The sequence below is a fragment of the Geospiza fortis genome, unplaced genomic scaffold (assembly GCF_000277835.1).
Source record: "Geospiza fortis unplaced genomic scaffold, GeoFor_1.0 scaffold496, whole genome shotgun sequence".
NCBI lineage: Eukaryota > Metazoa > Chordata > Aves > Passeriformes > Thraupidae > Geospiza > Geospiza fortis.
The window spans coordinates 112,289-127,903 of NW_005054529.1; the positions used below are offsets into that span (position 1 = coordinate 112,289).

Consider the following 15,615-nt stretch of genomic DNA (forward strand, 5'->3'; position numbering starts at 1 on the left):
AGGGGAATTCTGGGCTTTATTTATAAAGGACGGAGGATTGTTTGTTACATTTTTTCATTTAAATTTAGATTTTTTAAAACAATGTAATAATAAACTATACTGGGTTTTGTCTGAATCTGAATTGAGATCTTATATGAAGCAAGGTGTATGGCTGAAATGATACCATAGAACTCAGTAGAAATCTTTTTTGAGGTTTAGGAGGCTCGCAGTCATATTTTCCCGTCTTTGTGAGAAGTGAAGAAACCTTTACTGTATGCCATGAGTTGGCTGAGCATCACAGGCAGATGACCTGTGGCAGATGACTCCCAATCTGGCCAGTTTGTGTATGTTTTTCTGGAGGACAGAAAAAGGCCACCACCAAGCCCCATGCAAAAGCTTTTCGGGGATGGGGATGGAATTCAGCAGACATAGCAGTGCAGCACTTATTTCAAGTGGGGAAAAAGGAAGAATTTGGACTCAAGGTTAAAGTATGCCTTGTAAGTCATTCCACTCCATGTGGGGAGCCTTGTCTGAAGTTGCTTCTGGCATTCAGCATTCCCTGCAATGAGACCTTGAATTAGCAAAGCAAGTTTTTGAGTTAGCAAAGAAAGCTGGTATAGCTGTGTGTTTGGGATTCCGTGGCTGAATAGTGAATACATGCAGACGTAGACTCTGTGTACGCATAGTTGCAGCATATATAATTTAAGGGAAAACGAGTGTGTATGAGGCTTATACTGTATGATGCTATTTTTTGCAAGGGTTAAATGCTATCAGCTTTGGTGGGGAGACTGGTTGATTTGTGCTGTCCAGTCACTGGCCATGAGTAGCAGTACTTGTTCGGCCCAGGTCTGTGCCACAAGGGGTGGTAGGCAGCTGCTGGAAAAGGGACTTTGTGACAAAGTTGTGGGTTTGATCCCTGTGTGGGCTCTTCACCTAAGAGCTGGATTTGATGATCTTTGAAGATCCCTTCCAACTCAGAACATTCTGTGATTCTGTGAAAGCAAATGCTTATAGAGAGGAGAATGACACAGGCTAGGAGGTTTAGATGTGGGCCAGATCAGTACAAATTAGACAGTGAAAGGTGAACAAGCAAAAATGATCTTTAGAGGAATATTGGTGTTCCCTGAGCCCAGGTTAGCAGCTAGACTGACTGAGACCATGCCACATGGGAAGAGGTACATTACAGTTGCTTGGAAGAGATAAAAGACACTACTGTTCTATGGTTAATCTCCATGAAAGTGTATTTACTTTTGTTTCCCTTTTATTTGTTTTGGGGTTTTTTTCTTTTTACCATTTAATCTGATGCAAATTTGGCAAACAAAACGTGAATACATTTTGTTCTATAAAGCATTGCTGTAAAGCTCAATTTTTTTTTCATTCCAGAAAGTAACAATAGCAGTAAAGCATTTTGTAGGTTAAAGAATATTGAGTTCAAGTGATCATGTATAGCCTTGAAGAATCTAACAGTGTCCCCAGATACTGGAAGGTAAATTGTAATATAAAGTTATTTTAAGGGGATTCTGGAGCATAGAGGACCTTTACTATGTGTCTCATATGTATGTTGTTATTTTGATTAAAATCTGGGCCTTTTTAATTTTTTAACTAACATCAGTGTCTCCTGTTAACACATGCAGCCTGCTGGAACTGACTGCAGCTATTAGTTATGTTGTCCTCCTTCAGAAAATGTCAGGTTTACTAATAAAATTGCTTTCTTGCCTCTTTTGAAATTTGTTTTCAGACTGATGGGGTTTTTTTATCTCACATGGTTTTCTTGCTATTCACATTACATTTAAATCTAATGTTGGATGCATGCCATAGAAACTTTAATCCACATCCAGATTAGTTCAAAGGCTATATGGAGCTTTTTCTCATGCACAAGCAGTCTGCTCTCCAGTCTTTTCTAGGGATCCTACTTTTGCACAGTTTGTTCTTTTTGGTTAGCCAAGAGGAATGTCATACAGTGGCAAGTCTCCCTGGCAGCCCTGGAACATGGACCAGTGACCCATGTTACCACTTGATGGAACACAGCATGGCTACTAATTTTCAGTCAGTAGGCTTGTTTTGAGAGGCACCTATGTTCTGAGCACCTTGCTCAGGGAGGTGCCTCCTCAGGTACTGGTGCCTGCTGCTCAGGGAGAGGGGAAAAGAGGCTGCCTCACTCTGCTCTGGCGCCACGAGTTGTCATTGTGCTGCAGTTACTCTGAGCCACAGTAACAGTGCAGCAGTGGTATGGTCTGATTGAAATTTCTGCTAAAGAAGGAAATGGTAACATAACTGACCTGTTACAGTCAAACAGACCCTGGTGATAAATATGGGATGAAAATATTTCTGGTTTTGTCTCAGCCAGCATCTGATGTGTACCGTCTTTGTGGTTTGACTTTGCAGATGAATGTTGCTTTTGGTGCATTTTCTGCAATAATCTGGCATGTTCCTTTGCAAATCCACACATCTGCAGATGGCTTAAAGAAGGAAAGGATTGTTTTATATGGAGCTTCGTAATGTAGTTTCTGGTTGCCATCATTTTCAACACATCTGACCAACTCAATTTCCTGTCTTGAATCAACTTTCATTTCATTAAGTCCCAGGTTCTCATTTCTGTTGGTTTGGCTGGGCTCTCTGGGCAATCTGTTTTAGTTTTAGTCTGAAAGAGGCTAAGTTTGGAAAAGACTCAGTCCTCCCAGGAGAAGGGTCTGTACTTATTTTGCTCCAAATGATAATGTCATAAGGGTTTAGTAGTTTTTATTTTACTTTTTGTTTGTTTGTTTTAGTTTACAAAGTTCCACTTTCTTACAGAAATACTGACAATTTGGACAGTCATGACATTGGTATGTTTAAACTCACAAATGGGCTGCTTTTTTGAGAACACTAACAATGGTCCAAAACAGATAACAAATCAAAGTATAATAGTCAGTTGTAGTGGTTCTGGGTCACCCGAGCTTAAAAAATTGTTGTTAAACTCTTTGAGAGTTTTATATTAGTAGCTCTTGTATTGCAGTGGCAACTGTTTCTGAACTGATGTTGTGATAAACCTGCACTGGCATATTTGAATGCATGAGTGGAGCATGTCTGAGCATCCCAGCCCACCCAGTCACCTGTACAAATTCCTGCAGAGACACTGAAGCTCAAAGTGCATGTTGAAAGGTAACATTTTTATGCATTTAACTATGCATAACATAGATATACACTTCTTTGATCTTAAAATCATATTTTGGCTAAATGCCTGTATCCTATTACAGGAATGCTAGTATTTCTGCTGATTGTTTCATAAAATAGTAAAAAAAGTGGCTGCTAGTTAGTCCTGTGTTCAGCGTATAGCAGATTACATAGCATTTAAATTAGATTTTTATGAATAATTTACTTGAATGACTTGCTAATCTATATTAAACAAAACTCAAACTCTTCCCTGTGTGATTTTTTTTAATGGAGTAGCTATCTTAAACATGCAATGGCCTAATTTTAAAATAAGAAAATGTGTATTTTTTTATATACTAGTATACTGTTACTTGTCCTAAGTTTCCCCTGTTTTGGTAATAACCTTTGGTTTTGGGAGACTTGCAGCAGTAGACACCTTTCTCCCATGCGATTATCTTGGGAAATAATACTGGTGCAGTTTGTGATGGCAGCTGTTATGTCATTCAGAAAGGGAACTGGTTTCTGTTGCAGTATGGCAGAGTTTTAAAAAAACTCTGTCAGCCTAACACCAGCTGCTGATGGCTCTGGCACTGGCAAAGGAAGACTCGGAGCCCAGATTCTCTGCTGCAGTCTCCTATTTTCAATGCAGTCTGCATTTTCCCAGCCCCACCCACAAATATCTCACATGGCTTTTAATAAACAAATATCTGCTCATGCACTCAACAGTAGCAAAAGATCAATGCTCCTGCTTCCCATTTTCATAGGGAAATAGGAAAATTGCTCCCCCATGTACTTTAATCCTGTTCTGACTTTGGAACTGAACAGAAGGTGTTTCATAAATAAGCTTAAACTTGCTTTTGTTTCAGACAACCTGAAGCTACTCAGTTCTTTAAATAAGACTGAATAATTACTTTTCCTTAAAGGGGCTCAGCGCAAGTGCCCATGTTGCATTTCAAATTACCAATTTATGTTAACATTTAAATTAACGTTATTTAGCATTTAACTGGTAAAACTTCAGCATATCAGACAAATGAACAAAAAGTAGTTTGTTTACTGCTACACATGTACTCTGGTAGCATGCAAATATCTGGAGCTAGCTTAGGTACTGAAAATGACATCTGGAATTCCATATTCTACCCAGGGCATTTAATTTATAAGTTATGTATGCTCAAATAAAATGTAAGGTCAGTCAAGTTCCACTACAACCCCAATTTTGAGTGTTTTGTGAAAAAAAAAGTTTAAAAGAAGGCAGGGTAATAAAAGCCTTAAATCGCTGGAGATTGTTTTGGCTACTCAGATTAGCTCAGACATCTACGAGCAGCACTTAAAACAGTGCCAGCATGTAGCTTACAGAACTTTATTAATTCAGAGCTTGCCATCAAATTTCTGCTCACAAAAGTCATCAACAGAGAGCACTACCTTTTCCAAATTGAAATGGCTTGACCAGCACCATTAAGGAATTTCACAGAGTAGACACTTATGCATAGTTGGGAGAGGAAAAAAAGGGATATGGACACATACACGCTATCAAAATATGGTTTCCTTCTGATGCAAATAAAGTTTAAGTGAGCAAGGGGGATCTAACAGTCTTAAGTAATTTAAGGGAACTAGTCTTTGAAGACAAAAACCTGTTGAATTTGTAGTAACCTTTATGCATCAAATTAGTATATCAAAACATGCTCTACTAGTAAGTCTTGGCACATTGACAGCTCTAAACACCATGGACTGTAGTGCATTTGACTGAATTCCAGTCATTGTTCATATGCAGTTTGATATTGGTCAGTTAAAATGCCAAACTAGATTTTACTTCTAAAAAGCAGACTATTCAAGTATTGCCTCTTATTTATCGCCCTGCTTAACAAAATCACAAGACAAAAACATGGGAGAAAACAAAAGCTGAAGTAAGAAAGATTAAAAATGTTAAAGCAGATGTGACTTCAGGTTCTCTACTTGCCAAGTCACAGATTAAAATCTGTCCAACATGTACCCAGTTTCCCTCCCCCTCCAGGTGTGCATCCTCAGAAGCAGCACTGCTTTGCATGTACCCACTTGTATAGCACATATTTGGAGTGTTTCAAGATCCATATAAGTCCATTAAATGATTTTTACTATCAATAGAAATAGATATGAGCCCTCCTGAAGGACTTCACTGTAATGTTCCTCAGTATACCAGGGACTTTCTCTTAAAATTGAAGATTCAATTTATGCACTTGACAAATTATCACAGTTCAGCCATAGACACAGCAACATTTTTGCTTGGCATGCTACAGCAGAAACTTTATTCAGTTCTTTTTGAAAATATTTGCAACCAAAATTTATTTTTGTAAACTCACAGAAATAAGCTTTAACATATAGGCTCTACACAACTCAAATACAGGTAATACTTTTAACAATAACTTACAAATACAAACCTAATGATAAACTACAATTTCACAAAGAATTGTAAACATTTTGCACAATTGTCAACCCTTTCTTTTAGGCAAAGTGCTCCTTTGATGACAAATAAATTAACACACACATAACTAGAGCAGACTACTTCCAGACAATACAAAAAGGTGTTTTATAAGGCTTGTAAACAATTAATAGTTACATATGCAGAATCCATAAAAGTGTCTTGCAGGCTAAATAGATGTACATACCTGGGCAAAAATTTTCTTGAAAATGCTCTGGGTGTTAAATAAAAAGTTAACATTAATATCTTTCCAATTATATTTTCAATACACTGTGACTTAAGGTTACATCTTTAATAGTTTAGATCCCTGATGAAAAGGAATTAGGTGTGACTTAGTGGCAGCTGTGTCATTGAATGGGGTAGCAAAGGCTGAAGTCCAAGAGCTGTAGGTGAATGAGCTACAAAAACAGAAACATTTACCAGTCAACTTCATTGAAAAGAGCACAAGATTAAAAGTCAGTAAATCCACTTGGTAATGACAGTTCACTGTCCCAACCCTGCAGCATGTTGTGTTTTTCCTAACCCAGCATCTGCACTCCTCCCCCAATTGGCCACTCTTAACACCGCTGCTCTGGAGGAAAACAAGCTCAGGCCACAAATGCAGCTCAGCCCGGTTCTCCCAAAACCTTCACAATCCTCCTAAACACAAATAGGACCCAAAGTTGTTGACTTGCTGGGTCATAAGGCAAATGAAGATTGAAGTACTTTTGACCACCAGCCTCTCCCACTTCCTCCCATTGTGTGTTACTTGAGAGGAAAGCTGAAGCTTTCAGGGAATTTGCTGGATTGAGCATACTCACAGTCCATGGGACAAAAGCCAGGGAGCAGGTGCCAAACAGTTTTCATTAAAATTAAGTGTTATTAAAATATGTGAAGTAGATGTTTAAATAAGTATTTAATTTCTTATTCTTGTTTCAATAGACTAGAAGAAGCACAAATAGTGGTCTTCATACTCAGATCTTCAACCATGCTGTTGCAGTGAAGGGCTACTGCTTTCTTAATGAGGTGTAGATAGCAAGTAGAGTATTGATATATCCATTAGGTTTCTTTAATCAGAAAGGTAAACTGGTTTTGCTACAGCTGATAACGTTTTTATGAGGAGAAAAATAGCAAGGCTGTTATACCTACCATCCATGTAGCTGTGCAGAGCAGTGAGCATAGTCCCATCCTGGGGTACATATGCAGAGTATGCCATTTCCTCTAACATGGGTGGAGACAACCTGGAGGGCTGAACTGCTGTGACAGGAGCAGTGGATGAATGATTAGGACTAACATGTTTCTTATGGCGCGCTCTGCAATTCTGAAACCACACCTGAAAAAGAGGGAAACATACATCGCATTGATAGATCACATTCAATACTAGCACAACAACAACCTTGGAGTTTATCTTAAGCTGAGTTTGCATAGTTCATTTGGCCTTTGATACAATCTGACAGTCCAAATGGAAAAATACCCATTCTAAACATACAAGTGTGGTCAACTCAGGAATGCATCTTCAGTACCCAGCAGCCCACCAGGGACAGGGACAGGCACAGTGAGGGGCTGGGCGTCTCCCAGGGCCGGCGTCCCCCAGGCCAAGCAGCTTCACCTGCAGCCCCACTCTACTTGGGCCGCACCACCCAGCACGTCCGAGACAGCTCCTCCCTTCCCTGCCTGGAACTACTGGCAGCAAAGCATCTTTCACATACAATACCCACTTGTCCTTTTCACATGGAAAAGACTTCCTTTTTTTTTTTTTAAGGATTGATTGCAGCAGCCAGATGCCTCATTTCTATAGAAACACTCTGTCAATCTTCCAGGCTAGAATGAGCCAAGGCAGCTCAAAATTAATTTTTATTTATATTAACATATAAATATATAATTTGTATTATATTTTTAAAATCACATTTGTGTATGTGATTTTAAAAAAATGCATCCATATTTTTGCTGAGAGACATCTTCAAGCAAGGATTCAAAGTTTGTGTTTCAGTTTTGGTTGGCATGGGTACATATTTTAACTCTGCTCTCTATAACAAATGACTAGATATTCACTTGTTCCTAATGTCATACCACAGACGCTTTCAAAAAGAGTGCAGGTCTTAAGAACAGACTACTTCAGTCAAATATATATTTGAAATAAATTAACACAAATTTCTATACTGTTTAGGCTGAGAAGTTTCTTCCTAGAAGACTTAATCCCTTTACACAAAGTGCAAAAGGAATATAGCAAGTTTTCCAAATTACAATGCTTGTTCTAGACCTATTCCTGACTAAGGATGTTGTCCACAGTTAAAAGAGATTAGGATCTTTTTCCATGTTAGAATAACCTCAGAAAAAAATTTGGTTGAACATTTCCAATGGATGAGTACCAGACTGTGAGTCAAGTAACTTCACACCGTTACCTGTATAACACGCCTGCTCAAGCCTGTTCTTTCTGCCAGTTTCTGAAGTGTTTGTGCATCTGGATTGTTGTCCTGAGCAAACTGTGCTTGCATAACCTGAAAAGGCAAGACGTGAGATTGTAGGAGCATTTGTGCCAAAAGCCACATTAGACAGTATTTTCAGACTATGGTACTACTCCTTGCCTGTCTTCAGGAAACTTTTTTTTGTGATCACTAGTCTCTAGAGAGTACTCAATACATTAAAAAAAAAAAATCTCCCAAAGCCAAAGTACAAGTCCTTGCTATGCTTGAGTGAGCTGTGACATTTATCAGAAATTAGAGAAATCCATTCTGCTGGGCAGTAGTAAAAACTGGAAGAAGTCCTCTGGAAGACCGCATTAAAAGAACTATAGGAGAAAATTTACTTCAGAGTAACACAAATATGCTCAATAAACACCTATAGCAGCAGACCATGGCATAAAAAAGGCATGAGCCATGACCCACTACTCTGAACTTGTCAATCACTATCTGCATCCAATGTTAAATGGAGTAGTTGATCTTTTCATCTCCATGGAATTCCTTTGTCTTTCACCAACCCAAGAAGCAGGCTGCACTGTGGCTGACCTGGCCTTTCTGATGGTTTGGCTACTCATCTTTCGACAGAAAATTGAACTAGTCAGCACTTCTCTTAAGAATATAAATTACACCTTTTTTCTGAGGAAGTAAATGTCAGTTTGGCCTGCATCCTGAAAACTTTCACAGGCTTTAAGGATTGGGCCTGTTTATGAAAGTAGGGCTTCATGGATTTCTGCAGGGTATCTTCAGCAATTCCAAAGCATTATTTTGTTTTGTGGATTTTTGACCCATCAAACTTTGCCTGGCTTCATCTTTGAAGATTCAGACTGTTTACTTTTGTAATTTTTCATAGAATCACAGACTGGTTTGGGTTGGAAGGAACCTTAAAAGCTCACCTTGTTCCAATCCTATGCCATGGGCATGGACATCTCCCACTCCTCCCACTGTCCCAGGTGCTCCCAGCCCCATCCAGCCTGGCCTTGGGCACTGCCAGGGATCCAGGGGCAGCCACAGCTGCTCTGGGCACCCTGTGCCAGGGCCTGCCCACCCTCACTCGGAACAATTCCCAGTTCCCAATATCCCATCCAGCCCTGCCCTCTGGCAGTGGAAGTCATTCCCCCTTGTCCCGTCACTCCAGGCCCTTATCCAAACTGCCTCTCCAGCATTCTTGGAGCCTTTTTAGGTCCTGGGAGGTGCTAAAGAACAAAACCATTTAAAAAGTGTGGACATTCTTTTGTACAAGTACTTTGTGAGGTAATTACATGCTGCCACTCTGACAGTGCACTTATCCCAATGTTTCTCTTGTTGGAAGTAAAGTCTTATAGCAGCCTCGAAGACAGGTACAGAGGTACAGCAAGCAGATAGAAAGTATCATGAAATAACAAGATGCCATAACACCTCAAACACCTGCTAAAGTATGTTACAATCTACTTCAAACAGGGAAAGAAGGGAACATGGAAATTTGAATGGCAGCAGCTGGGAAGAACCCCTGAATACAGTTCCCATCCTAATGGCTGGGCTTATCTCCCTTTCAGCTTCTGCTGGGGAAAAAAATTCCCTTTTGCTGAAGTTCAAACTCAATGTCCAGAGCCCTTGTCCTGTGCACCCAAGTTGGATTATGGTTTACATGCTTGTTTTGTGTTTTAACACCACCTCCTCTCTCCAGTCATGATTATAATAGGAGCCCAAGCTTTGAACAACTCCATGCCCTTTTTTATAGCACTACTTTAACACCTCACATGTTATTACACCTCAAGATGAGTTTCTTAACTGCTTTCATTATTAGAGGACAGGCCAACAAAATAACTCACATTGTTACCAGAAATTCAAAGACCTGTTAAACTGAAGGCAGGGATGTACAGCCAGGATTAGGTAGAAAGTCACAACTTCCTTCTCACTACAGGTTAAAACCTCTAAATCTTGTCTCAATATCCCCTCTTTCATTGGAAGCTGGCCCTATCTTAGAGTTTTTCCCTAGAAAGCTAATTCAAGTGGTTATCTAGAGTTTGAAGTAGCTCTGGACTGTCTCAATAGAAGTTAACTCTTGTCAAGTCAACAAAAAGACAAGAAACCTGGAAAGTGGAGGAGATGCAGGCACTACAACAATTCCAACTTCCATCCTATTAATGTCTTGAAGTCACATACAGTAGCCACCTTCAGTGCAACTTTTCATATTACATAATCTAAAAAATATTTTGTTTTTATTATGCTTAGTGATGTAAATGGCTGATTAAATAGATTTCATCGAACAATCAAATAGAACCACCTTTTTTGTTTCCACTCTTCAGAATTACAACCTTCTCCCAGGGAAATAAAGAGCTTGAAGAGTACTATTTCATGTTAAACTTCCAGAAACATGCTGTGTCTTGACAGTTTATGAAATAGTTTAAAGCATTCAAGCTTTTCTTTCCCCCTGTATGCATGAAACTTTCTACTGGTTCAGCACCCATGTCCTGCGTTAACCTGAGCTACACAAGTTTTTAGCACTGTCTCTACCTGGAGCTGATCTGCTGTGAAGCTGGTCCGAGCTCTTTTTGCTGGTTTTGGATGATTAACATCTTGTTCTGTTAGTAATGCTCCTTCCACACTAATCCCATTACCTGAAACATTAAAAAGAAAACAACACTGCCTTCTAAACATTCACAATGTTGTTGTAAGTCAGACTGTTCTCCAACCATAACCAACAGTACTTGGTCAGCTGAATTTCAGCTTAAAAAAGCCCATAATCTATTCAAAATTCAATTGATCAAGCATCATAACACATTATGCCCTAAACAACTCCCTTGCAAGTGAGGGAAGAAATAAATCTAACATGATATTTTATCAACAGGATATGCTGATACTTTATTTTCCTTAGGATACAAAACAAGTTCTGCAGACTAAAAAAAAAAGAAAAAAACAAACAAAAAACCCCAAAGCACTAAAACAAAACAAAAAAACAACACCCCAAACCAAAAAAAACTACAACCAAAAAGCCAACCAAAAAACCCAACCCAAACCAAAACTGCAAAACCAAAACAAACAAAATCCCCTGAATATGAAATAATTTACCATTACTTTTATTCAAGTACCTGTGCTTCCAGTCTTAGTAAAACCAGTCAATTATCTCCCAGTATGGAAAATGGAGCAAACCCCAACAATTTAATTAAATCTGAACCACAAACAGAGTTCTTAAAGCAGTATGTTACCATTTTCAACTTCTCTTTTCAAATTGTCCAACATGCAGTCGTAATGTACTCTGCAAAGGACTTTCTCCTCGACCAGAGCGAACTCCTCTCCAGTGGAGAGCTGTCTCTTGCAGGAGAAGCAGGCGAAGCACGCCAGGTGGTACACGTTCCCTTTAGCCCTCCGGACCCAGTCGGTGGAGTGGATGTGCCGCCCGCAGCGGGAGCAGCGAGTGCCGTAACGCCTGCAATGAGAACGGCAACCGGGGGAAACTTAGACCCCGGCTCGGGCAAAGCCAGGCTCCGGCAGGATTAGAGGTGACCGGGTTGTGGCAGCGCAGCTGAAGCCCACGGCATGACTGCGTTGGCATTGCAAAAAAAAAAAGAAAATCAGCAAGTTTCTATATGATAGCTTAAGGCAAGACACTACTGAAATACAGAGGTTAGTATTTTCAGAAGGCAAAGAGCAAAATCAAAGCATTTTAACTGCTACATGAATTCATAGCTCCTCATCATTCCTTTTATAAAGATAATTACTCTTAAATGCTGAAAGATGGAAACAGCAGACTCTTGAAAATTCTTCCAGTTTTTCAAATGTATTTCACATGACTCTAGCGGTAGTCTGAACTAATATATTTAGCTAGATTACCCCTTTACTAATCTTTAGCACCTTCAGCAGACAGGGGAAAACCTGCACCTTCATAGTTATTTCCTCAATTCACATCACATTATGATTTTTAAATAAACTAGAAAATCTGCATTATTACACTAGAAAATTTCTCTTTGAAGAGGAAAGTAGCCACCAAAATATGTTGATTATTTAGATAAGAACTTGTCCCCAAGATCTTTGCAGACCCAAATTTTTTTGAAGTCCCACAAATTTAGTTTTTTCAGAAGTTTACAGCACTCAGCTTGCCCCCGGCCCACTGTGTCTCAAGTTTGACTAGCTGGATGCAATCTATTCACTGCACAGCTGAGAATCCCAGAAATAATTTGGTCTAGCAATCAAACTAGAGAAGTACTAGCAATCACATCAAAATTAACTGCAGCAATTTTTGCTGCTTTCTGGATCAAAGACTTTGCATCCTGAATACTCCATTGCCAACACAAATAATATTCTTCCTTGCAAGTTTAGCCTGTAATTTTGAAGGAATCACATTCTAAATCAAACTGATCACAGAAAAGTATAACTGCTGAAAGCTTCTTTTAAATATAATGGGATTTATTCTGGGTTGATTTTACAGCTCCTTGTGATGCCTTAAGCCCTACCCCAGTGAAGCCCTGCTCCAAACAGATCATCTCAATTTTACATTGCATTCTCAGCCAGCACTATCCAAGAATGATTCTTTGCACACAGGATAGCTTTACAACCAAACTGCAGCAGGGACTTCGGCATTTTTTCCCCTCCGTGGATACACGAGTGAGTGATGGTATAAATACAGCAGCTATGTGCAACAGGGGAAGGGCAGATTGGAGACTTAGCAGGAGGTCACATTACACAGACTTAGGGTTCCCCAAGTCCCTCCTCAAGAAAAGCCATAGTTTAAACTGCTGAAATTAACCTAGCAAATGAAAAAGTCTCAAGTGAATTTCAGTTGTGGCTGAAGTGAAAAGAAACAAGCAAGTATCACAAGTTATCTGATTAATTATATTCCTGTATGATATACCTGAAATAATCAAGTTTGCAGAAGATATCTTTATCTTTGATGTAGCAGCTGGTGTGTCTTCCCAAGGATGTTCTGCAAACGCTGCATGAGAGGCAGCGCACATGCCAGCAGAGGTCATTCACCTGCAAAAACCCAACAAAAAACCACCCCTCAATACCTGTACTACCAATATTGCATTTTATATTTACAAACCCTGGGTTTTTTTCCAGAAATGATCAAATGTTATATGCACCATGATTCACAGAAAAATTATCTTGAATGCAAAATGTTTTCTCTATAGAACTGCATGCATATTGAAGGTAAACTAATTTGATTCAAATCTTCAGAATAAGCTCTCATGGGTTTGTAATTAAAAGCAGTAGAAGAGGAAGCAAGAGATACAAGTTCTGTGCAGGTGTTTTGTGCCCAGTTCTGTTCTCATAGCATTAGAGTAAGAGAGCAGATTTTGGCCTTATGTGACCTTGGAAAGGCAACTAACGAACACACTTCTATTTCCTAGTCTGCACAAATTCCTGCCTAACAAAAACAAACATTACAAAGTTACTTAAAATTTTAAAACATGAGTATTGAAGGGGGAAAAGGTCTGTCAAATAGAAATACACCATGAACCACTCCTCCATTTGCCGTGTTTCTGTTAAAGCAAATTTGGTGAATGGCATCTGAGTTTCAAAACAGCAGCAGGTGTTTTAATAGCAAGTTCAATATTTCTTTAGTATGTCCATAGCAAAACTAAACATAGTCATGGAATGCGGTAGAAATCAGCATTTTTGGAAACTTACATATCATTTTGGGGCATATAAAACAAATAAAATGAGAGCAATCATTTTAATTTCTACTTTCCTATAAAAGGAACTCTTAATTGCGCAGACATTGCACATCACCTAAATAAATCATTTGACTACCCAAGACTCCCAGTGACCACAAAAATTAAGTAATAACCCGCTGGATAATCCCATACTGTATAGGAGGAATTCTGAAAACCAAAGAATGATTACATTTTAATTTTTTTCTCCTCACTAAGCCAATCTATCGTCTCATACCAAACAGCCCATATATTCCCTATGGAAAAGCAGATTTGAAGTAATCTGGAACGTGCCTTTTGTCAGAGCGTGGCCAGACAAACCTCAGAGAAGGCAGTGCATGGACTCCAACACCCACGCTGGGATCACCCATTTCAGTCATTCTTCAGGCTGTAATATTGCAGTTTGCCCAATGCTTTACCAACCCTTATCCTTGCTGGCAGCCACCTTCCCATATGCTGACAAGCTTACACAACAACATATGAAACTGTTGATAGCAGTTGCTAGCTGTCACCAAGCTCACCCTCCCGGGCACCTCTCAGAAAGGCCGCAGAGCGGAGGGGCAGCGCTGAGCCAGACTGAGCCTGCCCTGCAGCCAGTCCGGCCGTGCCAGGGCTCCCTGGACCTCCCTGGGCCTCCATCAAGCCCTGACATGCAGCTCTGCGCAACGCGAGCTGACATCCCAGCCACTCAGAGCCAACTACCTCTTCTTCAGAGATCAATGCCTTTCCAAAGAGCGGGACACCAGCAGCTTCCGTGGTTGTCCCATTTAATGCCATTTGTCTGTGTTCCTGTTTGTCAGTTGACAGGGACGAAGTTGAAAGGTGTGCTGGACACTAGCATACCAGCATCAATTCCTCTCTGCCTACGCAAGAAGCAGTAACAGCCAATTTAAACTCAAGGCTAAATAATTTAGCGGTCTTTTGCTCCAAGTCCCGTTATCCTGGTTGTTCAGATGGGAGACAGCAGTGATCAGTAAACTATCAATGAGCTGCCAAAACATCACGGAAGTTAACAGAACTGAAATTGAGTTCAAGTCAGTTTTGTTCCTTATCCACCCGCCTGTTCTGTGCCAGCCCAAGCTACTGAAAAGGAGACGGGGTCACCCGAACCAGGGATGCGTGGCAGCTCCTGCACCAGCCCCATTTTCAATGGACACTAGCTCCCGCAGGCATTTTACTTAGACCTCCCCACCTCAACTAAGACCTAACCGGATGATTTAACAACACCACAGATGTCCTTCCAGGGGTGTTACCCACTATCAGTTTGCAACTATACAACAACTTCGTCTAAGATTGATGGAATTAACCGACTTCTGCCACGATCATAACTCTCAATTTTGAGAGGAAAGACAGCAAAACTCTGACCCAGAATAATTTTAACGGCTATAATACAAAAAGCAAATAAACTTCCCCCCCACACCTCCCCCCGCGGTAATGCTTCATATTTAAAGCCACTTGGTTTTATTTATTTGTTTTTAAATTATCTTACTCGGTTCTGATTGCTAAGACAAGAGAACAGCTCTGCATGCACTCAGCTCGTTTCCCTCAAATATGTTAGTTAACCACCTTTTGCAAGAATAACTTAGTCCATTTCTCAAGAGGCATTTTTGGCTTTGAGACTCACGACGTTCCCCCCAGACCTATGTCACTAAAATGCAGGTCGCGCCGCCGCGATCTGACCGAGAGAGCGCGGGAATCGCCGCGGTCGGGACCCCCCGTTCCATTCGCTTCCCCGCTTCTCCCGGTGCGTCAGGAGGAACACGCAGCCCAGAGCAAGTAATGTCACCCGAAACACCGACAGCAGCTAGGGTCCCTTCTCTGGCCCGAGCACCGCAAACAAACGCGCTGGGACTCCGCGCTCCCGCGTCCGCGGCAGCTCCGCGCCGTCCGGGGAGGGGAGGGCCGAGTCCTAGCGATAGGGCGACCCGGAGGGCCGTACCCCCGGATCCCGCCGGGCCCGGTTCCCCGAGGCTCTCCGGGCACT

At 40.6% G+C, this 15,615-nt stretch overlaps 1 protein-coding gene across 1 annotated transcript; it reads right to left on the bottom strand.

Moving 5' to 3' along the window:
• Nucleotides 1-5,360: 5,360 nt before the first annotated feature.
• On the bottom strand, nucleotides 5,361-14,775 carry LHX8 (LIM homeobox 8). Its single transcript, XM_014310414.1, has 7 exons — nucleotides 14,692-14,775; nucleotides 12,830-12,951; nucleotides 11,187-11,407; nucleotides 10,495-10,598; nucleotides 7,945-8,040; nucleotides 6,692-6,875; nucleotides 5,361-5,961 (listed from the first exon to the last, which is right to left on the bottom strand). The coding sequence occupies exons 1-7, from the start codon at nucleotides 14,773-14,775 to the stop codon at nucleotides 5,885-5,887; spliced, it is 888 nt and encodes a 295-aa protein (XP_014165889.1). The 3' UTR covers nucleotides 5,361-5,884.
• Nucleotides 14,776-15,615: the final 840 nt, after the last annotated feature.